The 23,306-nt window shown below is 43.0% G+C and overlaps 5 protein-coding genes across 8 annotated transcripts; 3 read left to right on the top strand and 2 right to left on the bottom strand.

The window, feature by feature from the left end:
- Window positions 1-760: 760 nt before the first annotated feature.
- LOC148326249 (protein lifeguard 1) lies at window positions 761-4,610 on the top strand. The gene is made up of 6 exons (XM_088311753.1): window positions 761-857; window positions 1,895-2,221; window positions 2,960-3,160; window positions 3,449-3,577; window positions 3,648-3,791; window positions 4,286-4,610. The coding sequence occupies exons 2-6, from the start codon at window positions 1,937-1,939 to the stop codon at window positions 4,418-4,420; spliced, it is 894 nt and encodes a 297-aa protein (XP_088167879.1). The 5' UTR covers window positions 761-857; window positions 1,895-1,936; the 3' UTR covers window positions 4,421-4,610.
- Window positions 4,611-5,466: 856 nt separating this feature from the next.
- parp2 (poly (ADP-ribose) polymerase 2) lies at window positions 5,467-11,702 on the bottom strand. 4 transcript variants are annotated; one of them, XM_088311718.1, is made up of 17 exons: window positions 11,532-11,702; window positions 10,711-10,923; window positions 10,189-10,365; window positions 9,854-9,924; window positions 9,727-9,777; window positions 9,541-9,637; window positions 9,393-9,468; window positions 9,201-9,303; window positions 8,494-8,647; window positions 8,233-8,371; window positions 7,924-7,987; window positions 7,615-7,752; window positions 7,408-7,535; window positions 7,231-7,330; window positions 6,809-6,907; window positions 6,608-6,732; window positions 5,467-5,844 (listed from the first exon to the last, which is right to left on the bottom strand). In XM_088311718.1, exons 1-17 carry the CDS (start codon window positions 11,599-11,601, stop codon window positions 5,670-5,672), a joined length of 1,980 nt encoding a protein of 659 aa, XP_088167844.1. In that variant the 5' UTR covers window positions 11,602-11,702; the 3' UTR covers window positions 5,467-5,669. The 4 variants fall into 4 exon arrangements, with proteins under 4 accessions (XP_088167844.1, XP_088167846.1, XP_088167845.1 ...); XM_088311720.1 differs by having other exon boundaries at window positions 10,189-10,362; XM_088311719.1 differs by having other exon boundaries at window positions 10,711-10,920.
- Window positions 11,703-11,915: 213 nt separating this feature from the next.
- On the top strand, window positions 11,916-15,540 carry mettl17 (methyltransferase like 17). Its single transcript, XM_088311732.1, has 13 exons — window positions 11,916-12,099; window positions 12,448-12,601; window positions 13,143-13,292; window positions 13,375-13,462; window positions 13,583-13,664; window positions 13,739-13,812; window positions 13,985-14,079; window positions 14,175-14,245; window positions 14,360-14,467; window positions 14,532-14,651; window positions 14,722-14,808; window positions 14,902-15,098; window positions 15,402-15,540. Exons 1-13 carry the CDS (start codon window positions 12,025-12,027, stop codon window positions 15,502-15,504), a joined length of 1,404 nt encoding a protein of 467 aa, XP_088167858.1. The 5' UTR covers window positions 11,916-12,024; the 3' UTR covers window positions 15,505-15,540.
- sdr39u1 (short chain dehydrogenase/reductase family 39U, member 1) lies at window positions 15,541-19,229 on the bottom strand. Its single transcript, XM_088311752.1, has 6 exons — window positions 18,543-19,229; window positions 17,984-18,090; window positions 17,815-17,897; window positions 17,171-17,292; window positions 16,917-17,069; window positions 15,541-16,180 (listed from the first exon to the last, which is right to left on the bottom strand). The coding sequence occupies exons 1-6, from the start codon at window positions 18,556-18,558 to the stop codon at window positions 15,717-15,719; spliced, it is 945 nt and encodes a 314-aa protein (XP_088167878.1). The 5' UTR covers window positions 18,559-19,229; the 3' UTR covers window positions 15,541-15,716.
- On the top strand, window positions 18,704-22,755 carry LOC148326245 (acyl-coenzyme A thioesterase 3-like). Its single transcript, XM_088311738.1, has 5 exons — window positions 18,704-18,887; window positions 19,689-20,166; window positions 20,475-20,662; window positions 21,345-21,715; window positions 21,854-22,755. The coding sequence occupies exons 2-5, from the start codon at window positions 19,695-19,697 to the stop codon at window positions 22,089-22,091; spliced, it is 1,269 nt and encodes a 422-aa protein (XP_088167864.1). The 5' UTR covers window positions 18,704-18,887; window positions 19,689-19,694; the 3' UTR covers window positions 22,092-22,755.
- The last annotated feature ends 551 nt before the right edge of the window (window positions 22,756-23,306 follow it).

The following is a 23,306-nucleotide window of genomic DNA, read 5'->3' as shown; positions in this document are numbered from 1 at the left end:
CTGTTGAAAAAAATACAGTAGACCAGCCAATCGTAGGGCACACAAAAACCAACCAACCATCCGCACTCACAATGACACCTCGGGACATTTTGGAGTGTTCAATCTACCTCGCATGAAGGTCTTTGGAATGTGGGAGGAAACCGGAGTACCCAGAGAAAAGCCACACAGGCACGGGGGAAAACATACAAACTCCACAAAGGAAGGCCGGAGCTGGAATCGAAGCCACGACCTCTGCACTGTGAGGACATCGTGCTAACTAGTCAACCACCTATGTTCCAACAAAAACACGACATTTTTTTTTCCAAATAAAAATAATCGTGACATTAACCACAGTCCTCTTCCCCATCATAATGCTCTGAAATTGAATTGAAAGCCTCTTCGCAATCCTTGTTGACTTTGTGACGCAAGCTTCTTCTTTTCCGATTACGTAGCGCTCACAAGTTGTACTCTTGCTTCTTTTCAACTTGGTCTTTCACATCCCAGAGCGGTTGTTTCGTCAAGTCTTGCTGAAAGTGAGCGATGCCACAGGATATGTCCCCACATTCCGTCACTTCGATAACGTCACGTTTTGATTGACTCGTGTTGAGTTTGTGTTTGCGCACAGATTTTCCAAAACCATCTTTCATAAATTAATAAACAAATGTGTCAGAATCAATGTGTCTCATTTTCTGCTTGTTAATTTGGCTTTTATTTCAAGAAGATCGTAATTGTGGTCAACGTGAGAAAGACCCAGCAGTGAAGTTTCCAGTTGCCTTCTCTCTTTTTTTTTTTTTTCTTGATTAAACTTCCCCCCAACACTTTTGTAGGGGAAGTCTCACACCTTAAAGTTGTTGGTCGCACACAAGCAGCGGAGAAAGGTAAGAGACACTTTCTCATCAATTATTTCATCAAATCAAATTTCTTTCAGATTAAAATATACTCAAGATTAGTTTGCGCATTTATATCAATTAAATGTATTCAATCAACTTTAAGTATCATTTCTTTTTATTTTGTAGGAATGAAATTCATTACACAACAAACAATAAAAAAAATGTCAATTTTATAATATTATGAAATCAGTACTTTTGTCTGTAGTTTATATAAATAAAAAGCTGACATTCCCACCTGATCTTGAATGAAATATTTTGCGGTAAAGCCTAAAAAAGATAATTATATAAATAAAAGTACATTTAAATTATGAATTTTTAAATATTTTGTACTTCTAACAATATGTGTTTGTTCTTTTATGAATACAATACATTACAACTTCTAAGGGATATATAAATAAATTTGACTTGACTTGTTCGAAATAAAACACATTTTTTTCTTTTTCTGCCAGACGCCGTTTCCCAATGACTTTGAATGTGTCTTTCCGTTCAATAGCCTTTTTTTTTTTTTTTAAATTCACAGCGCATTTAGAATCTTGATTTTTTTGTAACCAGGCCACATGATGCAACCGCGGCTTGACCCACCGTGTCTCTCAACCTCGTTGCCTTTAAGTGTAATAAAAAAAAAAAACTGAAACTTTTTGAAAAAATGTTGAAATACTACACGAAAGGAATTATGCATTCTTTGGATGTGTTCATCTCCGTTTGGCATTTTACTACTCGCACTTTTCTCTGCCGATTCAAACCACTTCAACTCCAAAATATTCAATTTAGCTTATTGCTGCCACACAATGGAAAACGCCATCGACATGCTAATGATTAGCGTCGATAGTCGCGATGTTGAAAACGTTACATCATATTGGCACAAAAACGTTCTATATTTCCAACTTCCCATTCTATATTTCAACAATTCAATTCCACAGTTTAGCGACAACTCTTCAGCAAGCACACGCAATTTCCGCACACAATTAATTCTGTACTTTTCTTTAAAATCCTCACATAGTTTGTGTTTTTTTTTTAATAATAAGGGACAACGAAAAAAGGCCATTTGCCTGTTTTTCATCACGAGAATGTCAGATCAAGGGGAGACGACGTTCGAGCCCGTGGGTCTCAATGCGGCCGACCAACCGGCGCCACCACCGTACGAAGAACCGGTGCAGCAAGAGCCGCCGCCCTACTCCCAAGACTTATTGGAAGACGGCGAACCCAAAGGTGAAACGACGGGTTGCCACGCGACAGCGGGGGGCGACCAGTCCTGCCCGGAAACCAAAGCAGAGGGTCAGTCGGCGGACGTCCCGCTTGCCGAGACGTCGGCTTTCGACGACAAGACAGTCAGGAGGGCGTTTGTTCGCAAGGTTGGTGATTTGCCAGACGCCCAGCCCAGAGGCATATAATGACAAGCATACCTGACGACGAGATAGATAGAAAGTAGTGATAGACCGATTATCGGCCGATCCGATTATCGGGGTAGAATATTTGACATTTTGCCGATAAACGGCATCTGCCTTTTTAATAACTTTCAAGGCCGATAAATTAAAAGCTGGTTTATTTTGGCTCGCTGCAGCACACTTCATTCTCTCTGCTGTGCTGGTGGCCCTGCCTGCAGAAGCAGTTTGGCCCGCCCACAGCACCATCTGATGGGTTCCTTGAGCAGTTATACTAAGTCAAGTTTTGGAGTTTTATTTAAAAAAAATTGACACCATTTTATCCCTTATTTCAAAAAATTTATATCGGCTTCAAATATCGGTTATCAGCCTCCATGACAAGTAATAATCGGTATCGGCCCTGAAAAAAGCATATCGGTCTATCACTAATATAAAGGATGTGCAGCAGGTTAGGCTAATCAAGGATAGAGGTAAAAATGCGTTGACTGGAGAATGGAGGAAAAGTCTGCAAGTGCCCATTCTCAAGAACAAGGGCAATGTGCAGAGTTGTGGCAACTGATTTATTGGAATTTATCGAGTTATTGGAAAGAGTATTGCTAGCTAGACTCAGGACATAGGTAAGTATTTGTGAACAACTGTCTAGTTTCATGCCAGATGACACGCTCACGGGACGACTCAGAGGGGTTTAATTGGTGTTTCCCCCTGTAGGTGTTCTGCATCCTGACTCTGCAACTGGTGTTCACGTTCAGCGTGGTGAGTGTGTTCACCTTCTCCGAAGTGGTGAAGAAGGCGGTGCAGAGGAACATTTGGGTCTACGTCAGCTCCTTCATCATCTTCGCTGTGGTCTGCATCGCCCTCAACTGCGTCAAGTCCCTCCGACGCAAACACCCCTGGAACATCATCGGTTTGGTGAGTGTAGTGCTACTTTGTGCTAGGGTGTTCCTCAGGGATCAACTTTAGCACCCCCTTTCTTCTCATTTATTGGCCTTCTTCAACACCGTGGTTCCATCAAATGACAGCCATGTCAGTATCGACACTCAGCACTGGCATCTTGCTGGGTTCTCTTCTGCTCGAGATTGGGGTCTAGGGTTTTAAGCCAAGGTTAAGGTTTAAAACTACAGTTAAGGTGTCAAGCCAGATTCAGGGTTGAATGTAAGGTTTCAAGCCAGAATATTTTTTTTTGTGGCCTGTCCTCAGGCCATTGTGACGCTGAGCTTGTCATACGTGGTGGGCACCATGGCCTCCTACCACGACACTCGCGCCGTCATCATCACCATGGCGACCACCTTGGCCATCTCACTCGCCATCATCGCCTTCTCTGCGCAGGTCAGGTTTGACTTGGTAAATGCTCGTTTCTCAGAACATTTGCATTCTCACGGGCTTGATTACTCCACAGACGCGCTACGATTTCTCCTGCTGCTACGGCCTGCTGCTCATCCTAGTGGTGGACGTGCTGATGTTTGCCTTTTTCAGCACCTTCTACTATTCGTACATACCTCAGGTTTGCTACGGCTGCTTGGGCGCTCTGGCGTACTCATTGGTAAGAAATGGAACGACTCCAAGCGACATGTATTTTCAAACTAGGGTTAGGGTTTCATGGATGAGCTAAGAATTAAAGTGGGGTTTTTTTTTCGCATAAAATTCTACCATGAGTCAGGATTTCAAATTAGGGGTTTGGTTGATATAGTTAAGGTTTCAAAGCCAAAATAAGGTAAAACAGGATTTAGATTTAAAAGGGGTTTAAAACCAGGTTCAGAGTTTCAAAGTAGTCTTGCAGATGGCGTTTAGGTTTCAAAGTAAGATTTCAAGACAGGGTTAGGTTTTTAGACTTGGGTTAGGGTTTCAAATTCGGTTTGGAAAACAATGGTTGGGTATGAAAACAGGGTTTCAGATTAAGGATAGGGTTTCAAGTTAGATATTCAAGCCTGGGTTAAAGTTTCACACTCGGTTTAAGGTTTCATTTTGCCCAGCGGGATTCGTGTTTGAAGCAGGACCGAAGAATCGTTCTGACTCGCTGTTGTCTTCCTGCCTCAGTTCCTGATGTGCGACTGCCAGCTGATGATGGGCGCTCTGAGCTACCGCCTGGACCCCGAGGAGTACGTCAGCGCAGCGCTCACCATCTACCTGGACATCATGCTCATCTTCATCTACCTGATGGGGAGGCACTGAAGACCTCTCGACCCTCTCTTTCCTCCCTTGCGCATGACTCCGCCTTCTCCCGGCATTCCGTTATGCTTCTCAACTGTCATTACAGCATTCGTCAACGCATCACAGCCAGACATTTTGTGGCTCTGAAAGAAAATGGTCCAGTTATTCAGCAACACAAAATGTCCCTTATGCATCAATTAATACTCTATTTTTTTTATACATATATTTTTTTACATCAAGGTTAGAGGTTCCAAAGTAGGGTTTCAAGCCTATGTTAAGGTTTCAAACTAGAGTCAGGATTTCAAACCAGGCTTAGTATTCCAAAGATAGGTCGCAAGACTGGAATACGGTTTCAAACTAAAGTTAGGATTTTCAAATTGGGTTTCACAGGGGTAGGGTTTCAAGTTAGCGTTTTGAACCCACATTAGGGGTTTGGGGTCGGTTTAAGGGTTTTAAAGTCGGTCTCAGTGTGTTATACTGGGGTTAGGGTTTCAAGTGAAAGTTCAAAACTAGGGTCTAGACTTTTGGGCCTAATTTATGATTTCAAATTAGGGTTTCATGATGGATTTAGGGTTTAACCCAAATATTAAACCGTAATCCAGGTTTCAAAACTGGATTAGGGTTTAAAATGTGGTGAGGGTTTCAAGGGAAGATTTGACACCAGGGTTAGGAATTCAAAGTAAAGTTGCAAGCCTGAGCTAAGGATTTCCAATTTGGGTTTCAAGACAGGGTTGGGATTTCAAGATTATGGTTTCAAACCTGTATGAAGGTTTCACACAGGGTTACTGTTTCAACACAAGGAATTCCAGGTCAGGTTTCAAGAATGTGATAGGGTTTGAATATTGTCTTAAGAATACCAATTAATGTTTTAAGCATGATTTAAGATGTCAAGTAATTTGAGGTTTCAAGCCTAAATTAGGATTTCAAGTTGATGTTTTAAAGGCTTCTTTCAAACCTGGGTTCGGATTTCCTGATTAGATTTGGGATTTCGAATCAAATGTCCAATTTCATAAATCCACACAATTCCCACAATGTACATCGGATATTAAAATCAGAACAAAATAAAATCATTTCAAAATCTTTTCCAGCTTTAATGTGTATGTAGAGAGAATCATATTTCACGTGCAGATTTTCACCCTCAAGTAAGTTTGTAAACTGACAGTTGAGTTTGTTGCGACATTTCTTCATGTGAGGCACGTTAGCGAGCACGAGAACGTTGTAACCTGACATCACGCAGTCCCATGAAGACGTGATCACCCAAGAGCTGCGGTCACCACAGGGAGGCGTAGTTGAAGTGGACCCTCAGCAGGTAGCGCATGCGCGTCTGTGCTGGGTTGTACACGATGAACTCGTTGTACAGGAGTGAGTAAGCTCCGCCCTTAGACGACCCGGACACATTCTGCGTCGTCTTGACACCGGGGCCCATCGGAACAGTCATGCCGTTCCTGAGAAACATCCAAGAAAGAATATGACTACTTCTATTGTATCTATTTCTCAGGCCCAACAATGATGACCACGGGTCAATTTGACCCGTAACCATTATTTTTGTTTTGAGAAATAAACTAAAAGAAGGGTTAAAAACCCCAGCTCAATCATGGCTGTTGCTGTGGGTCAAATTGACCCGAGAAACATCACCATTGTTCTTGAACAAATTTAAGAAGAGTATTAAATTCACGCTGTTAAAATTGAACCCCAAATATTATTGATGTACCTCAGAAAAAAAACTTAATAGTGCCCCCCGATCTGGGAATATTATTGCTTCTCCTTGATAAACACCCCTTGGGTCAAATTGACCCGGTGATAATATTTCTTCGTGAAGAAGAATCTATCAATTGGGTCAAACACATGCTGGGTAGAATTTACTTTTTGCTTTTCTTTAGATAAACATGGTCCGGGTCAAATTGACCCTTTTATAGTATTTTTTTCCTGAGGTAAGCAAGGCATAGGCCAATTTGACCATGAAACAACATAGCTATTCTACAGAAACAAACCTAATAAGAAAGTTACAAATGCCCGAGTCAAATTGACCCAGCAACAGTATCGCATTCACTGAGTTAAACGCAGCAGTGGGTCAAATTGACCCAACAGCATTATATCTGTTGATGAGAAACAAATATAATAGGAGGGTTTACCATTTGCAGATTCTTAAGAACAAAAACAATGCTCCTTTGGTCAAAGTGACCTGGGGAATTGAGAACAAGTACTTACAGAGTGACAAAATTCTTGGGGTCAGGTCCGGTCCGCCCAACGCCTTTGGTGCTGTGTTTTCCTGCTGGCAGGTTGTTGGCGTTGTAGTCTGCATCCAGAAGCTCGTTACTGTCTCCCAGAGCGACCTGCACATACACGCACGCGTCAGCGACCATTCGGAAAAATGCGGAAACAAGACAGTTGCCAATGTGAGTCCGATACCTCGGACAGCAGCAGCAGTCCCACTTGGTTGTGGTTCCGGGCGAAACAGTAGTTGGCGCTCTTGGACGACATGTCGGCGAAGTAGACGCCTTTGCCAAACTGCAACAACGATAACAACAACAGCTTCAATGTGTGAAAACTAGAAAAAAAAGACCTCCGCCAAGGAAAGACAATCCTGACACCAAACTGCACACATTCACAGAGGTACACGAAGGTCATGATTAACTACGGTATTGTTTACAGACAAACGATGTATTGGACTTTAAAGTTATCGGTAACGGTACTTAACTTATTTTTTTGGGAGGGCCACGAGAGGGAGCCCTTCTATAGAGCTGTGAGAATCACTAACCTAAACGTCTTGACCTCATTCGTTTCCCAAAAGCCTTGGCGGATGTCTGCGCTCACAACATCATTTGTCCTACCATGTAACCTGTGACGGGAGCTTCGGGGGGCGCCACTCTGAGCCCCTGGCTGAGGATGCCCACCCAGTTGGAGAGTCGGGACCCGTGCCACAGCAGCATCCTGGCAAAAAAATAAATTGAAATTAAAAAAAAACTAAATTCATGTTGATAGACAGGCAGTGGTTATCTCATCCAGACCTGTTGTGAATGTGCGACAGGAAGTGGCTGCTCTCGCCGTCGCGGTCCACAGCGAAGATATCCAGCACGCTCATGGTGTAGTCGCAATGCGTGGAGGCGTGCGTGGACTGCAGGTAATTTTCAATCACCTTTTTGCATGAAAAAAATAACAAATAAAAAAGGTCAAAAACATCAATGTGGAAAGACAGCCCAACAAAAAAAGCCCACCTTGTATTCTTCGCCGAGGGGGTCCAGCGGGTTGAGCTGGCAGTTGAGGGAGCGGTAGTGGCGGTCCAGAGGATGCTCGTCGCGGTCATCGCCGCCGCTCTCGACCATTTTCACCGCAATCTGGATGTCGCTAAGGGCCTGAACGGGTACATGAAAAAGGTTCTCTCTATTATCGCTATCCATACCGGACAATATTTGGGAATATTTTTCGTCCTTTCATTCATTAAATGCAACTCTTCCATGGTTCCAAACAGAACTTTCCACTTTAGGACATGATTAATGGATGGCACATTGAAATCAAAATGTTACCTCTAACAATTCAATCTTCTTCTTCAGCTCGTCTTCCGTTCGTATGAGAGGCGGCGTTTTTAGACTTGGAGAGACAAAGAAAAAAGTTAAAATAAAATAATGGTAAAATGCTGCTATAAATGAATCAGTCAAAAGATAACGTCCCTTGACGTCGGAATTAATTAAACAGATCATTCAATTCTACCCCTCAAATGAAATTACTCACACCTACTTAACCAGTACATTTCTGAAACATGTATAAACAAATGACTCGAGCGATTATTTTAGGACGGTGTTGATGTTAGTAAAATAAAGTTGAATTCTCCCTACCCAAAGTCATGCGGGATGCGAGTGTAAAACTGATTGCAGGCTTCCACCAACTCGCGGCCGCCATCCTTCCTCTTCAGACACGCCTCGATTCTCTTGAGAGCCGTGTAGCCGGCGCTGATCTGCTCCAAAGTTAGCTTGCCTACAGTAGAACACAATAGAATACGCTTTTTTTTATTTCACAAATCTACTGTATGCAAGTGTAAATATTAGCAACAGCGACTTGCTAGCTTTAAAGATTGGACATTATTGTTTTGGACTGACCGAGGGGAGCCTTGCGAGTGTCAAACTTCATCTCCAGCACCACTTCCTCCATGGCTTTGACGTCACAGATGAGCTCCAGCAGAGACTGGACCTTCGCGTCCAGCATGGACGTCTTCTTCGATGGTTCGGCGACTGTGGGCGTCTGCTTCTCCTCCTGTACAAAGGGAAGCAAACACGGGGTAAAACCTGACGGGCATGACGACAGTTAATGTTCAGCGAAACTCCTGGTCCAGAAACGTCGTTAAGGTTAAATCTGCCTTTGAAAAAAAAAAGGTAAAAATGTTTTAAAGGGATTTAAAATAAATGCTCACCAGACATCGCAAACAGCTTTTCCTGTCACCAGAAAGGAATTGTGAACATGTTCAAAATTTCGTTGTGATGAGAAAAAACTGTTTGCAACAACTAAAACTGTTGGTGAACATCGTTGGGACCTTTAAAAAAACACTAACAAAAAAACCTGTGCCACTTAGTGACGACAAATAAGAAAACGGGAGGAAAGGGGGGGAGAACATGGGAGAAAAATATATTTTTGAAAAAAAGAATAGACAAAGAAAAGATTGAAATGTAATAGTGTGAAGCTATACAAGTGACAGTCTATTTACTTAATTAATTAATTAATTATTAATTGTAAAAAGGGGAAAAATAGAAAACAAATATTTAAATGACTTTAAAAAAAAAAAGAGAGAGGAAAAAAAAAAAACTCTTACCTTTGTACTTGTGCTGTAATCCATGTAGACCATGTCGTACTTTCCTGCCACCTTCTCAAAGCTCGCCCTGTGCTCCCACTCGTTTTTGGTCTTGTCCAAGAACCTGAAGCCCAAAAAACGATTTCAATTAAAAAAATAAATAAAAATAAATTCCACGTAGTGATCACCGAAATCAGTCGGCTGTCGTCTCACTTGTTCTTGAAGATATCTTTGGCCTTCAGCAGATCTCCACCGCAGGACGAGAGGCTGGACTGACCCTTTTTGCCCACTGGGGGGCGACACCACCAGAGAGTTTGTTTATTTATTTTTTTTAAAACAAAGCGTACCACAAGGCACTCACCTCTGCCCCATCTCATCCACACACTGAACGCCTTGGCCGCGTCATCCTCAAGCAACTGAATCAGGTAATATTTATTGTTGTTGAACTGAAGGTTGGTCTGCACACACAAAATGAAAACCAAACCAAATAAACGGCTGTCTCTTTGGGCAACTGCTCACCCGCAAATAAAGCCACAAAGAAATTCACTTGGTTCAGCATCACGTCGTAAACGTCCGCTCCTTCGCTGTAAACGTGAGCCTGCCACAAAGACACAACTGCGGTGAAACGAAGCATCTTAAAAGGTCGACACTTGCGATCGAGACGGGAACTGTACCTTCCCAAGCTTGGCTTTGCATTCCGTGTCCACTGGAGCTTTTCCCTTCATCACCACTGTCTTCACAACTTCTGAAATGAGAATGAAACAAAACACACTCTGAATTTGAGTAAGAACGCGCCAGGTGTGAGGAACAACCTGAGAAGTTTTACAAAAAAAAAATGTCAAAATGCTGCCTGGGTTGGAACGGCCGCTTCATTCTGAGTACTAAGCATCAAGATAATGAGTTTTTTGTGTTGGGAAAAAAATGAGGAATGTTGATTGTGTGTGTTTATTTTAGAAAAATGGCTGTGTCTTATCGATGCAAGCACGCCAGGTGTGTCAATCCAACGAACCTTCACTCGGCGTCTCTTCCTTGAGTCTTTTGTCTCCGCTGCTGGCCTGGCTTGCGCTCTTGCCTCGTTTTCGCTTGCCTTTGGTTGGCTGCTCCTCGCTCTCCTCCGCTTCCTGTTTAACCTCCACCGGATACCCGTTGGGAGCACTGGTGTCTCCCCCGGTGTCATCAGAACCTGCTGATATCATTACACAAGATTTTTCATGTATATGCAGTACTTTTTAGTATCTCGTTTGTATGGTCAGGATGCTGTTTTACTCTTTACTCTTGCACTGTGAACCTTTAAAGACCAACAGGGGCCAGTTTTTGGGATAACCTGTGCAAATGTGGAAGAAATGCATACAGTTATTGGGACTGTTTCAAGCTCCCCCTTGAAAATGTTTTCTCAGGATGCACCAATTCCAGTACAAGTAAAGTAAACTCCACTCGGGGGTCAACGTTGGCCACTCGGCCGTGAGTTGCAGTGGAAACCTTAACGGCGTCTTCAAATCCTAATTTGAATTGATGTCAAACACACCCTCACCTGCTTTTAGCGTCTGTGAACGGATCTTCCTCTTGTAACTGGTGACGGAGTTCACTTGGACCATCTTCTTCAGGTCCACCTGGTAGACCAAACCTGAACCCAAAGTCAGGGATACGCTAGTTTGCCCCGAGCTCACAGCCGAGTCCAGCAAGGCACAGTCGGATGGAGAGTAAGCCTTCCACTGGCCTTCGTCGTCCTGCCACTGCCACACTACTGACACATCACATTATAGCTTAGTTAGCTGCGTGAGGAACCATTTGATCATAAAAATCATTGTCACATTCATGATGACATTACTAGACAAGGGACTGTTTTAGGTACCCTCATGGTGTAGTCAGTCAAGGACCCATTTTAGGTACCTTAGTGATTTAGCTTGGCAAGGAACATTTTGGAACCTGACTTTTGGTATTTTCAGAGACAGAGCCGAGGGGGGAAACATTGGAGGCACCTTAATGACAAAGCTGGACACATAACATTAATACTTTTGGCGTAAACACTTACCGCAAATATGATGAATTAGCGGGGCGCATCATGTTGTTGAATATTACGTCAGCACAAACGTCATAATTATCATAAAAATCATTAACTCAACCCAAATTCTAGCCATTAGGGGCGAGTTGCAGGACATTGTGGACAATAAATGCGTTCACACAACACCGATAGCTCCGCTGACATAACCAGTCATTAAATTACACAACAGTAGATATTGACATGAAATATTGACGGTAACACAATAATAGCAATCACGCAGCGAAAGGGTACAACAACGTTCATATGTGCTTCCACTTCTAGCCCCGTCGTCCCAGCAAGCGAGCGCTCACCTTTCTCAGATGAGCTTTCTTCATTTTGAGAAACAGTTTTGCTTTTGGAACTTCTTGTTGACCGCCTCATGACGGTTATTAAAATGTATTTTTATTAACAATATTAGCTTCGAAACGCCGCAGCGAAAACAAAAACCGTTTCATAAAAAGTGGGCGGGAAACTTTGCACTTCCTGGTAAGTCAGCCGGCATCGTTCAGCGCTGGCGCACTGATCATGTTTATTTATGTTTTCGAATTTATAGCAAAGATACAAAAATGCAAGTAATTAATTCAGTTTTTCATAAAGCATAACACCACAAATTATGGCTCAGAATCCACAATTAGTCAAATTTTCCACATCAGGAAGCAAAATGTGATGGAAAACGGTTCCGCCTTATTCGTCACACGGAGTTATTTTGCTGACGGAAAAAGGACATGTGCACTCACGAACTATGGTTGACAGTTTCAACCTTTTTAAATTTTTATTATTAACAAGTTCGAGAAATGCTGAGACATGGCGACACGGAGTTACGTTTTTTGCGTCTGTTGCCTGCGGACGAACGTTTTAGGGAAGATAGCAGCGAGCAGGGTGAGGTCATTTTGCGAAGCGGGGGTGTCATTGACCGTAGCATCATTGCATGTAAAGTTTGGCCACTTTCTAATTTGGTCGTGTAGTATACTCGATTACTTTATTAGTTCTAGTTATTGGTGTTATAAGTGTCGGTTTACGTTTCTTGACGAGTTTGCCTCAAGTCAGTACATTCGCCCTCAAAATTCACCGATGTGATTGATCGTATCGTTAGATTTACCTCAAAGCATTATGGGTAAAACAGGCTCAAGCATTGTTTTTAATCTTGTCTATTGCACCTTTGGAGGAATGCAGATTCTCACTCACCACAATGTTGTGACTTAACTCTCGACTTGTTTGATGTTCCAGTTTTCTACCCAGAGTTTGAGACCAATCGCAAAACCTCAGCCCAAAGCGGATTTCCTCAATGGGGAGCCACACAAACGACACCCAGGGGTGAGCCACCTCAAAACTCTGCGCTTGCCCGATGAACTCCTGATGGCTGCCCGCTCTATCATCGACAGTAAGTTTGAGAAACAATTTTTTGCGACGGTAATGACTTATTCGGACAAGGAACCATACTCAACAACCATCCTAACTACAAATTTAATGTGTAAAAAGTTGTTGTTGCGGGTGGCACTGTCCTCGACTGGTTCGCACGATGGCTTCACAGTTCAGAGGTGCAGGGTTCCATTCCGGCTTCGGCCTTCCTGTGTGGAGTTTCCATGATCTCCTCATGCTTGCGTGGGTTTTCTTCGGGTACTCCGGTTTCCTCCCACATTCCAAAGACACGCATTCTAGGTTGTTGGAACGCTCTAAATTGGCCTGACGTGTGATTGTGAGCGTGGCTGGTCGTTTGTCTCTGTGTGCCCTGCGATTCGCTGGCAACCAGTCCAGGGTGTACCCTGCTTACTGCCTGAAGACAGCTGGGATAGGCTCCAGCAACCCCGCCACCCTCGTGAGGAGACACAGATCAAATAAAGGATGGGTGGCTGTACTTTGTTGGACAATGAATTGTTTTGGCTACTTCACTGATTTTTATGTTGTGCGATATCATTTCTTAGGGTCTCAGGTGACGCAGCTTCCCGATCACGCTCGCAAGCTAACCAACTTCCTGTGGAGTAGGAAGCGAGCTGCGGAGGATTTTGCAGTGAGGAAGAAGGCCTTGAGTCTGGAGAGGAAACTGTGGAAGAAGGCATTGGAGAAAGGAGGAAGTGGGTAACCGTAATGAGATTCAATTATATATATATATATATGTCAATATTATTTGTGATTGTGTCTTCTTTTCTTTCGTAGGTTTAGACGAGCAAGCGGTGGCCGACCGCATCAAGAGGAGCGTGTTGTCTCAACTCCGGCAGACATTTTATCACTGGACTCCTTTGAAGTACTTGAATGCATCGCCACTATGTTCTCATGCCGATACAAACCACAGATTTTTGTTATGCATTTTAATTTCCGTAATTGACCACATTTGTCGTATTTTTTTATTTATTTATTTTTTTAGGTATGACGAGGAGCTTGGCGTGGTCTACATGGCGGCCAAGCTTGCTGGAGGCTACGCCGCCGTTAGGAGGGCTCTCAATGAGGTCCGTTAAAAAAATTGCTGTCACAAGAAGTTAACGTTAATATATTTAACATTTTTTCTTCTTATCGCTTCCAGATAAAGAAACGCGATCCCACCTTTGCTCCACAGTCCCTACTGGATTTTGGGTCCGGGCTAGGAACGGTGGCCTGGTAAGTGGAATTTGAAACAGGATCCAGTTCGGTAGCAGATCATTCCTTCAGTACTGCTGGGCTATCTCAGTCAGTTCAATGGAAACTCGCTGGACCTGTTCACGTTGTGCATCCATTTGTCAATGGATCCAAATCCTTTTTTTGGATCAGTATCTGTCGTTTAATTCCCCAGGGCGTCCCATGCTTGCTGGTCTGCCACGTTGAAGGAGTTGGTGTGTGTGGACAGCTCAGGTCCCATGAACATTTTGGCAGAACGACTTCTTAAAGGTTCTGGCTCACTCAAACCAAAAATTAAAATGATAATTAAAGCTGTCATTAGATTGAGTTCAACTGATTTTTTTTTTTTCATGTACTTGTGGAAGGTGACAACGAAGAGGCTGAAGCTCACATCAAACACGTTTACTTCAGGCAGTTCCTCCCCGTATCTCCCAAGGTGAGACCCAGTCCAGATGGATATAGAATCATTTTTGGTACCTGCCAAACTTTGCTGACCAAAGAAGCATTTTTGCTTCACGTAGCTGAACGAGGACCACTTTTGTTCTCTCAGGTGCAGTTTGACTTGGTGGCGTCGGCTTTCACGTTGTCGGAAATTCCCACTGTCAAGGAGCGGGAAGAGGCAGTGGTCACGTTGTGGAGGAAGACCGCCTCCTACCTGGTTTGTAACACAGACTAGAATAGAGTAGAATAGATTTGAATACTACAGACTGTTTTTATTTCAGCTATTAGTGGAAAATGGAACCAAAGAAGGCCATCAGATGCTAATGGAGGCTCGAGATACGCTTTTACAGAACAATGACAAAACGGCCCATGACACCAGACCGGCTTCGGTGTTTGCTCCGGTATTCATTTAGATTTATTGATATCATGTAACATTGCAATTATCTAACTTTTTTTTGTTTTGTTTTTTAGTGTCCTCATGAAGCCGTGTGTCCCAAACTTGCGGTGGCATCCAACATGCCTTGCAACTTCCAGCAGCTCTACATGCCGCTCTTTGGGGTAAATTTTAAATGTTGATGTAAAACACATGCTAAGGCAGTTAGCATTAAACTGCTATCTTACACTCTTTATGACAAAAAATGTTTGTTTTAGCACAACAGTCAGACGGAGAAGTTCAGCTACCTGATCGTGACCCGAGAGCAACGTCGCCCCAAAGAGGCAGACGCGGTGTTGGACTGGTCCCGATTGATAGCGTCCCCGCTTTCCAGGACGAGGCACGTACACTGCCATTTGTGTCGCCCCGACGGACGTCTGGAGCGTGTTGTGGTGACCGCCAGCAAGCACGGACGGTGAGCTAGCCCCAGCTAAAGATCATGATGGTTTGGTAGTCTCGTGCTAATGTCTTTAGCATGAGTGTTTACAAGACCTGCATGTTACCAAACAAAGTTAGAGTTGCACCTCTATTAGAAGACTTAAGGTCATGCTAACTTCCATAGCATAAGTTGTAAGTTAGCAGTTGAATGCTAACTTCTTTAGTTTGAGTTGTGTAAGAAATAAGGTCACACTGACGTTACCTGCTACTTTACCATTAGCAATGCTCAAATAAAAAATACATCATTTCCTGACGAACCTTTTTTTTTTTTCCCATTTAGAGACATGTACCGCTGCGCCCGGAGCAGTGAATGGGGTGACCGGCTTCCTCTTATTCAGAGGAACCAAAACGAAGTCGATGACGACGGGGAGCCAACGACATGATAATATATATAATAAAATGTACCTACAAGTTGCTAATGAAGTTTCCGTTGCTTTATTTCTTCATCACATAATTTACTCATGGAGAGCCAAGGAAGTTAGCTGCCCCTAACAGTTCATGCGAAAGAAGTTTGTACTCAACCGCCATCGGAGGATACATTGCACCTTATTGATGGATTTTGAGGTTTTTCTTGTAATGTAGACTAAGTTTTTGTTTAACTGTTGACAATTTCTTTGAGAGCCGACGTCAAGTCCGGGTACTTGTAGTGGAACCCAGTCTCCAAAGTTCTTTTGGGTACCACCTTCTGGCCCTGAGCAAGTATTACGGCTCTCTCCGAGCCCAGTAGGGTGTTGAGCACGAAGGCGGGCACAGGGAAGATGGTGGGGCGACTCAACAGCCGACCCAGCTCCTTGGTGAACTCATAGTTGGTGTTGATGGCGGGCGCCACTCCATTGAGGACTTGGTGGGAGGAGGACGGCGCGCCAGAGGGGGTCTCCGAAGAAGGTGGCACATCAGAGTGGGACGACTGCTCCAGGGATTGGGTGATGATGCCAGCCAGGTCTGTCACGTGGATCCACGGGAAGGGCTGCCGGCCGGAACCCAGGGTGCCACCCAGGCCAAGCCAGAAGGGAAGCAGCATTTGCTTCATGGCGCCGCCATCACGGCCTAACACTGCCCCTGGTGGAGGGAGGACCGAACAATGGGGTATGTCAAAAAAGTGCCTGTGGAATGTTTTTTTTTTTGTGTGTATCACAATTCATTAAGAAATCTCATGATTGTTGTAAATGTTTTTTTCATCATATTAAAACAAATTGAATTTAATTATAAATCAAGGCATAATATTACAATTGCAGTGTAATAAATTGTCTTGACTAAAAATGTGAATTTAATATTTTTTTATGCTGGATAATCTTATCAGTAAACGTTTCACAATCATTATATTGCATTTGATTTTACATTAGATTTTTTTTAAGTAATTAAAAAAAAATGTTTATTGGTTAATGCTTCTTACAGTAAAAATTGCAAGAATAATTTCAAAATATTTTTAGGATGCACAGTAATATTTTTCTAAAATGCAAATCGGTATAAATACTCATTTAAAATAATACATACGATTAGTATGATTATGTGCACATAAAAAATTCCCCAAATTATACAAGTGTTTATTATAAATTAATGAGGAATAAAATAAATATTTTCCCACAAAAAAATGACATATTTATAACAAAACTGAAAATAGACCAGCCAACACCACTAATTAATAGTGTATAATTAACATTTAATAAGTGACACTCAAACTCAAGCTTCATACTCATTTCAAGATCAATGTAATTTTTCACTTTGTAAGTATATGTGTGAAATAATGTCCATAAATAAATATGTATCGTATAACGATATATCATTTCCTACATACCAGGTCTGACGACCACTTGCTTGATGGTCTTTGTCATAGTGTCTGGCAGCAGTGCAGCGGCTTCCCACTCTTTCACCAGCCTGGAGAGGAAATCGAACGGCGTCCACTGGCTGTCCTCCGTGTACTCGGCTGTCAGGCTGGGTTTGTAGCACGCTGCAGTCACAAAAATATAACTAGTTGCTAATGTTTCAAAACAAAACAGTGGCTACTCTCGCCGGCATTGCGCATCAAACAATATACGACAATTTACTAACCTACGCCTGACACCAGTACCCACGAGTGGGGAGGACTCGGGGACGCCGCGATAGCGTCAGCCAGAGCTTTTGTGCTGTCAATGCGACTGGAAAATAAATCCTTCTTGTAGCTTTCGTTCCACCTATAACAAAAAGAGAATTATGATGTTTCAAATCTGGATTATTTTGGCCTTTGTTTTTTTTTTTAGTTTGGGGATTATGTACTCAACATTGGACAAGTATGTGCTGCGGAGTTTGTTTTTTGGGGGGTTTGTTTTTAAGTTTGTGGATTATTTCAAGTACTACTTCTTTCTATTGTGCAAAATATTGTGAGTAATTGAGAGAGGAGTAGTCAAAATAATAATGCAAGCATTGTGAATTTGCCATTGACTTGAATGTTTTACTTTGTGGATTTTTTGAAGATGTTCACTTTATTTCTAATATGTGATGTGGCAGTTAATGTGAATAACTGGGAAGAGAAAATATTGCATTAATATTAAAGACAAAGACTGCATGTGCAAGTTCCATTGTCTTTTTTTTCCCTCAGTGGATTATTTCTAGTTTTCTTTTCTAGCCAATCTGTTTATTTGTACTGTGAAACTGTTCCCCTCTCACCTATTTCACATAGACTTGATGGCTGCATTTTACTAGTGTAAGATGCTCACCATCGCAGCGGGTTCATAATATTCTCCCCAGCCAAGTTGACAGCACCCTCACAAGGTGGGAGGCCGGATGACTCCAACTCACCCTGGCAGAAGCAAGAAGGAAGACCTCGGTCATGATGCATTCAAATACAGATTAAATGTGATTCATACCACATCCAGAGCATCGTACCCATGTTATCCTGCCGGGGCCAGGATGGCGGGAGATCACTGTGACTTCGTGGCCCTTGTCCCGGAGTAGGCGAGTCAACTCACGACCCACAAAGCCAGAACCACCCCCTGCATGGACGTCAGGTAGCTAAGTAAGCAGGTAGGTAGGTTTTGAATTGATAGATCATTTAACTAAACATTAGGATGTGAGGAATGTATGCTGACAGACTGACCCTGAATGCAGCCGCTGATTTACATTAGATGTAAAGATTGATAATGATTTCAGACCGATCATGATGGCAATGCCAGCCAACGCTTGTCAAACATGCGCGGTGCGCATGCGCATAACACATGCTTACAAAACGTGATTCGATTTTGACTTTGGCAAAATACAGACATTTACCAAAGTAAAACCTCAGTGGCGCCTATTAGTATCTATATGTTTTGAATATTAGCGTACGTGTTATGAATACATGTTGTAAGTACAGTATAAGAATGCTAACAACAACTAGCAAGCTCCATTGTGTCACATTGATATTTCCTTCGAGTAAAATTATGAAAACTTTAAGAAGCTTACGTACCTATGACGACCCTCATAATAAATCAAATACAATAGTCCAGTATTACTATTTATTGATTAAACGTGGCCTCAGATCCAAAAATTTAGTGCCACTCAGAGGACGACTACTCAGCTGCTTTGCCCTTTTGGACCCAACAAATTGCCGTAGTGACGGCAGTGACGTCAATTTGTAGTCCAAGAAGCGCGAAAGTTACATAAATAATTCCCTCCTCCACAGGTTGAGCCAAACTGTTAAATCACAAAACATTAAATATTGCACATAGAATGACCTCTTCTTGCAGACACGCGTGAACTTTAACAACCCGTTTTTGAGAGAAGACAAGACGCACAACTTTTACCCTTCGAGGTGAGCTTGTTTGCGTTTGTCTCGTAAAATCAGTGTTCTTGCAAGTAAACGCAAATACTTCTTGCGAAACCAGCCGATGCAACAATATTCAGCGTTGCCAAATTGACACAAAGGACACGGACTTGCTCTTAATAGTTGCACCGATTCTCATCTCTTGCTTCTTTAATCTTTAGCATTAAACTGCAACTTCGTGTTGACACAGCGTCTGAATCCGATTCAAACACGGTCAAAGGTGCACCTTTTCCCCAGGTAACGGAAACATGTTGTTACAAACGAATTCAGCAAAACACTACGGCGACTCATCTGCAGCGATCATAAAAACATTTGTGACAATCGAGTCGTCTGTTTATAAGAGCAAAGTTTAAAACGTTACATATCCAAATTGGGAACGGCGTCATAGTGTTTTTTGCCCAACACCCTTTCTTTTAGTCCCTGCAAGACTACCGTCGTGGGGAGCAGTGCCGTACAAAGTGTGGGGCGGCTGAGGGGTTCGGCCCCGTGGATCCACCAAGGGGCCTGCGGTGTGGAGGAATACACAGCCCCGTGTCAACGAATAACATTTAAAAGGCATTAAAACATCTTTCCCCGGGATAGAATACATCAGACCAATCAATGTGTGTCAACCAGCAAAACTCGTCAAACAGCCACTCAAACGCTTTCTTCTATATGGCATACATCGGCTATTTCAGGCGCACAAAATAAAGTGCAACTTTGACATCATACGTATACTGTAGAGGAAAACGTATTTTTCTACGGCTGTCCACAGTAGTCACTGATGCATCTTCTCTTGCTCCCCTTAAGTTGAACATGTTGCCTCAAGTGCGCCTCCGTCTTCTCCCGAGCGCCCGCTGCCTTTTCGATGAGCCCGTCCACGTGAAGGTGGCCGGTCTGCAGTCCGGGCAGGTGGTCACCCTGAGGGCCCGGACCACTGATGAGCTGGGGGTGGTCTTCCGCTCGGCAGCCATCTACCGGGCTGACGGCAGCGGGGAGCTCGACCTCCGCCGGGACGCTGCCCTGTGTGGCACCTACGAGGGGGTGGAGCCCATGGGCTTGCTGTGGTCCATGAGGGCTACCGTCCCTTTCAAATATTTCCACTGGAGTAAGGCGCTGAGTCCCCATGTGGTCAGGTTCTCGGTGCACGATGGCGTGGACGTGGAGGAGGAGGAGCGGGGTGGCGCCCTGGCGGAGGCCGTCAACGAGAGGATCCTGATGGGGGAGGGTGTCACACGGGAGGTTGTCGACCTCGGAAAGTATAAAGGAGTGTTGTTCACACCACCAGGTTTGAACCAGGTGTCATTTAAAACCTGATTAGAAACTCTAACCCTATCTTTGTCGCACTTACTTGAAACCCTAATCTAAGTCTTTAATTTTAAAGTTAACCTTGGCTTGAAACAATAACTAGACGCTCCAACTGACCTTTCCACGGCAAATATTCTATGTCACATGCACTTGCTTTGTTGAGTAATAAATACGCATGCCAGCACGTTTGTTTTCATACCCTAATTTAAAACCCTTAATCTATTATCGAAACCCTACTGTGAGGACTGAACTTGAAACCTTTAACCTTGACTTGAGTCCTTACATTAGGTGAAGGTCCGTTCCCGGGCGTGCTGGATTTGTCTCCCTTCGCGTCTGAGAAGCGAGGCAGCCTGTTGGCCAATAAAGGCTTCATGGTCCTGAGCATGCCAGCTTACCACGACAAGCCCACCAAAATCAAGTATTTGGAGCTGGACCCCTTTCAGGACGCTCTGCGCGTTTTACAACAGCACCCGAAGGTGACCACACTGCGAACGCTTGACATCACCAGCAAACAGAAGGATTTGAATTTGAAACCCTATCCTAGTCTTGACACCCAAACATGAAACCGTAACCCAAGCTTGAAAACCTAAACGTATCCATCCTAATTCCCAAAACTAACCTTGGCTCTAAAGCGAGTGTGGGCAAACTACGGCCCGGGGGCCACATGCGGCCCGTTAGACGTTTTTATCTGGCCAGCCAAACTTGAAAAAAGTTAAATGAATTAACCTTGTTCATGTTTTATTTTCTAAATACTCTGGTGTGTCGAACACATATATTTTGTTGTAATGCTTTTGTTTATTTTCATTAAAAATTCAATGTATTTTTTTTTTCTCTGATGAGGTGAGGTTACCAAAACACTCCATCCATCTGCTCCTCGTCCGGCCCCTCTGTCAATTTTTAGAACCCATGTTGGCCCGCCAATCAAAAAGTTTGCCCAACCCTGCTCTAAAGAATTGTAAATCAGTCAGATTTTCTTCTTGTTATTCACAATTATTGATTTACACATTCAGGGACCAAAAAATATGTTATTATTTTATTCATTATACATTGTACTATTTTTGTAATTATTCAGCCAAATACCGGAATCATCCTAAAAAAAAAAAAAGCATATCGGTTGGCCCTCCTATGATGTGTTTCATGCTAAGTTTGCGCCTCCAGGTGGGCAGTGAAGGTCTGGGCGTGGTCGGGCGATGTAAAGCAGGCGACATCGCCCTGTCCTTAGCGTCCTTCGTGCCAGGCGTGCGTGCGGTGGTCTGGATCAACGCCTGCAGCGCCAACATCGGAGCGCCTCTGCACTACCGGGGTCGAGAGGTGCTCTCCTCCTTGACCTTGTACCCGTCCAAGATCATACCTACCACAGACGGTGCCAACATCATCAAGTACGGCGCCGGCGACCCCGACAGTGACGAAAACCGGACCAGCCGGGTCCCCGTGGAGAACGCCGCCGCCGATTTCCTGCTTATGGCTTCAGAGGACGGCCTCAACTTCGACTGCCGGGCTTACATGGAGAGCCTGGCGGAGCGACTCAGGTTAATTGCTTTAAAAATAAAAAAATAAATACCAGCTTGTAGTCCAGAACTTCCATTAACTCTCTGCATCTTCATTCTGATTTTATGCCACTTAATTCTCATAAGATTCTGACTTCATTTTTCTTTTGCTGTACTCAGGCGGGCCGGGAAGGTGAACGTGGAGAAGGTGTGCTACGCGCGGGCCGGGCACCACCTGGAGCCGCCTTACGGGCCCCACTGCTACTCGGGTGTGCACGGGTTCCTGCGCTTACCCGTCTTGTGGGGCGGAGTGCCCCGAGCCCACGCCCAAGCCGAGGTGCTCGCCTGGAAGAAAATCGAGGATTTCTTCAGGAGCCGGTTGAGCTGCGGACACGTCAACACCAAAGCCAAATTGTAAGTTGAAGGATGCGTACAAAAATCATACGTCACAACCCTATTTTCATTTTTTAAAGAAAATGTGTGATGTGCAATAGATGTTTCGGGATTTAACTCCTGGATTTTATTGTATAAATAGAAATGTGTAAAATATTTTTACAATTAAACATTAGTGGTAATTAATTACAAATGATAAACTTCATCGAACTCAATTCTTGACAAATGACGACTAGTACTGGTAAATTGATATATATATTTTTAGACTAGTTTTAATCCAGCTAAATGATTTATTCCTCTAAATAAAAAACACAACTTCAGTTTTGTGTGATTGTGCCTTTTCCCCCCCAAAATGTGCATTTATTTTTAGAGGGTTGAGAGATTAGTCTTATTATTATATGTAATATCAGTCGCGATCCAGATAAGCATGTGGTGAACTGGTTTAAAAAAAATAAACAGAATGAGTCTGTTATGAACTTTAATGTGTTGTAACATTTATTGAGATTATTTCTGTCTGCAATGTCAATGCAATCATTGTTGTCATTGGATCCAAGTGCAAATTTCGGTTGTTGCTTGCAAACAATGTTCAATGTATGTGATGTGCTCAGTTTTTCAGAATAAAATATTGTTAAATTTTTTTTGAAATTACGGGAAGAACTAGGCCAATAAAAAGCTTTTCTTGATTTAAACTGTTCATTGTGGGCTGCTCTGTTTAATCATAAAAAAATACACCAATGCAATGTTAATTCAATTGTATTCTCTCTTTTTGTTTTTTAAATGTAGAAATGAAAAAAATATTGAAGACTTTCAGTATGAAAGCGTAACGTTCACCAATAACTTTATGCAGTAAGATATCTTGCATTCAGCACAAATCATGTGTGTTGTGAAGTTATGTCAAATAGCTACATTAATTTAATAAGAACTAAAGATAGATGAATACATATTTTGAATCTTGTGCATTATATTTCACCTTTCGGGGTCTGTGTGTCCATGAGCGTCACCCTTGTCGAATGACGTCAGATTGAAGTTGGTCGGTGGGTGAAGGTGAACCCATTTACAAAATCCAGAGAAAAAAAAATCCTGGAACGTCTACCCAAACGCTAACATGTGACGTCATTTTCAGTCGACAGCAAGTGGCGACGTGGCCCCCCCCTGCGATAGATATAAATATATAAATAAATAATAAATAAAAATAAATAAATTTGTGGATTTTTCTGCTTAACTCATATTCCAACCACGC

Source organism: Idiotropiscis lumnitzeri, chromosome 12, assembly GCF_059441095.1.
Source record: "Idiotropiscis lumnitzeri isolate Australia: NSW breed Sydney's pygmy pipehorse chromosome 12, RoL_Ilum_1.0, whole genome shotgun sequence".
Lineage (NCBI taxonomy): Eukaryota > Metazoa > Chordata > Actinopteri > Syngnathiformes > Syngnathidae > Idiotropiscis > Idiotropiscis lumnitzeri.
The sequence above is the reverse complement of the archived record's forward strand: the minus strand, read 5'-3'. Positions and strand labels throughout refer to the sequence as shown.

Coding starts and splice junctions, on each gene's coding strand:
- LOC148326249 (XM_088311753.1), top strand. CDS start 1,937: ATGTCAGATCAAGGGGAGACGACGTTCGAGCCCGTGGGTCTCAATGCG. Junction 2,222..2,959: donor GGAGGGCGTTTGTTCGCAAG/GTTGGTGATTTG, acceptor TTCCCCCTGTAG/GTGTTCTGCATCCTGACTCT. Junction 3,792..4,285: donor GCGCTCTGGCGTACTCATTG/GTAAGAAATGGA, acceptor TTCCTGCCTCAG/TTCCTGATGTGCGACTGCCA.
- parp2 (XM_088311718.1), bottom strand. CDS start 11,601: ATGAGGCGGTCAACAAGAAGTTCCAAAAGCAAAACTGTTTCTCAAAAT. Junction 9,778..9,853: donor GCAAAGCCAAGCTTGGGAAG/GTACAGTTCCCG, acceptor TCTTTGTGGCAG/GCTCACGTTTACAGCGAAGG. Junction 6,908..7,230: donor CTCCCGTCACAGGTTACATG/GTAGGACAAATG, acceptor TCGTTGTTGCAG/TTTGGCAAAGGCGTCTACTT.
- mettl17 (XM_088311732.1), top strand. CDS start 12,025: ATGGCGACACGGAGTTACGTTTTTTGCGTCTGTTGCCTGCGGACGAAC. Junction 14,080..14,174: donor GGCAGAACGACTTCTTAAAG/GTTCTGGCTCAC, acceptor TACTTGTGGAAG/GTGACAACGAAGAGGCTGAA. Junction 15,099..15,401: donor ACCGCCAGCAAGCACGGACG/GTGAGCTAGCCC, acceptor TTTCCCATTTAG/AGACATGTACCGCTGCGCCC.
- sdr39u1 (XM_088311752.1), bottom strand. Junction 17,898..17,983: donor GCCCCGGCAGGATAACATGG/GTACGATGCTCT, acceptor TGCTTCTGCCAG/GGTGAGTTGGAGTCATCCGG. Junction 17,070..17,170: donor GGTACTGGTGTCAGGCGTAG/GTTAGTAAATTG, acceptor TTGTGACTGCAG/CGTGCTACAAACCCAGCCTG.
- LOC148326245 (XM_088311738.1), top strand. CDS start 19,695: ATGTTGCCTCAAGTGCGCCTCCGTCTTCTCCCGAGCGCCCGCTGCCTT. Junction 20,167..20,474: donor AGTGTTGTTCACACCACCAG/GTTTGAACCAGG, acceptor TCCTTACATTAG/GTGAAGGTCCGTTCCCGGGC. Junction 20,663..21,344: donor TTTTACAACAGCACCCGAAG/GTGACCACACTG, acceptor TTGCGCCTCCAG/GTGGGCAGTGAAGGTCTGGG.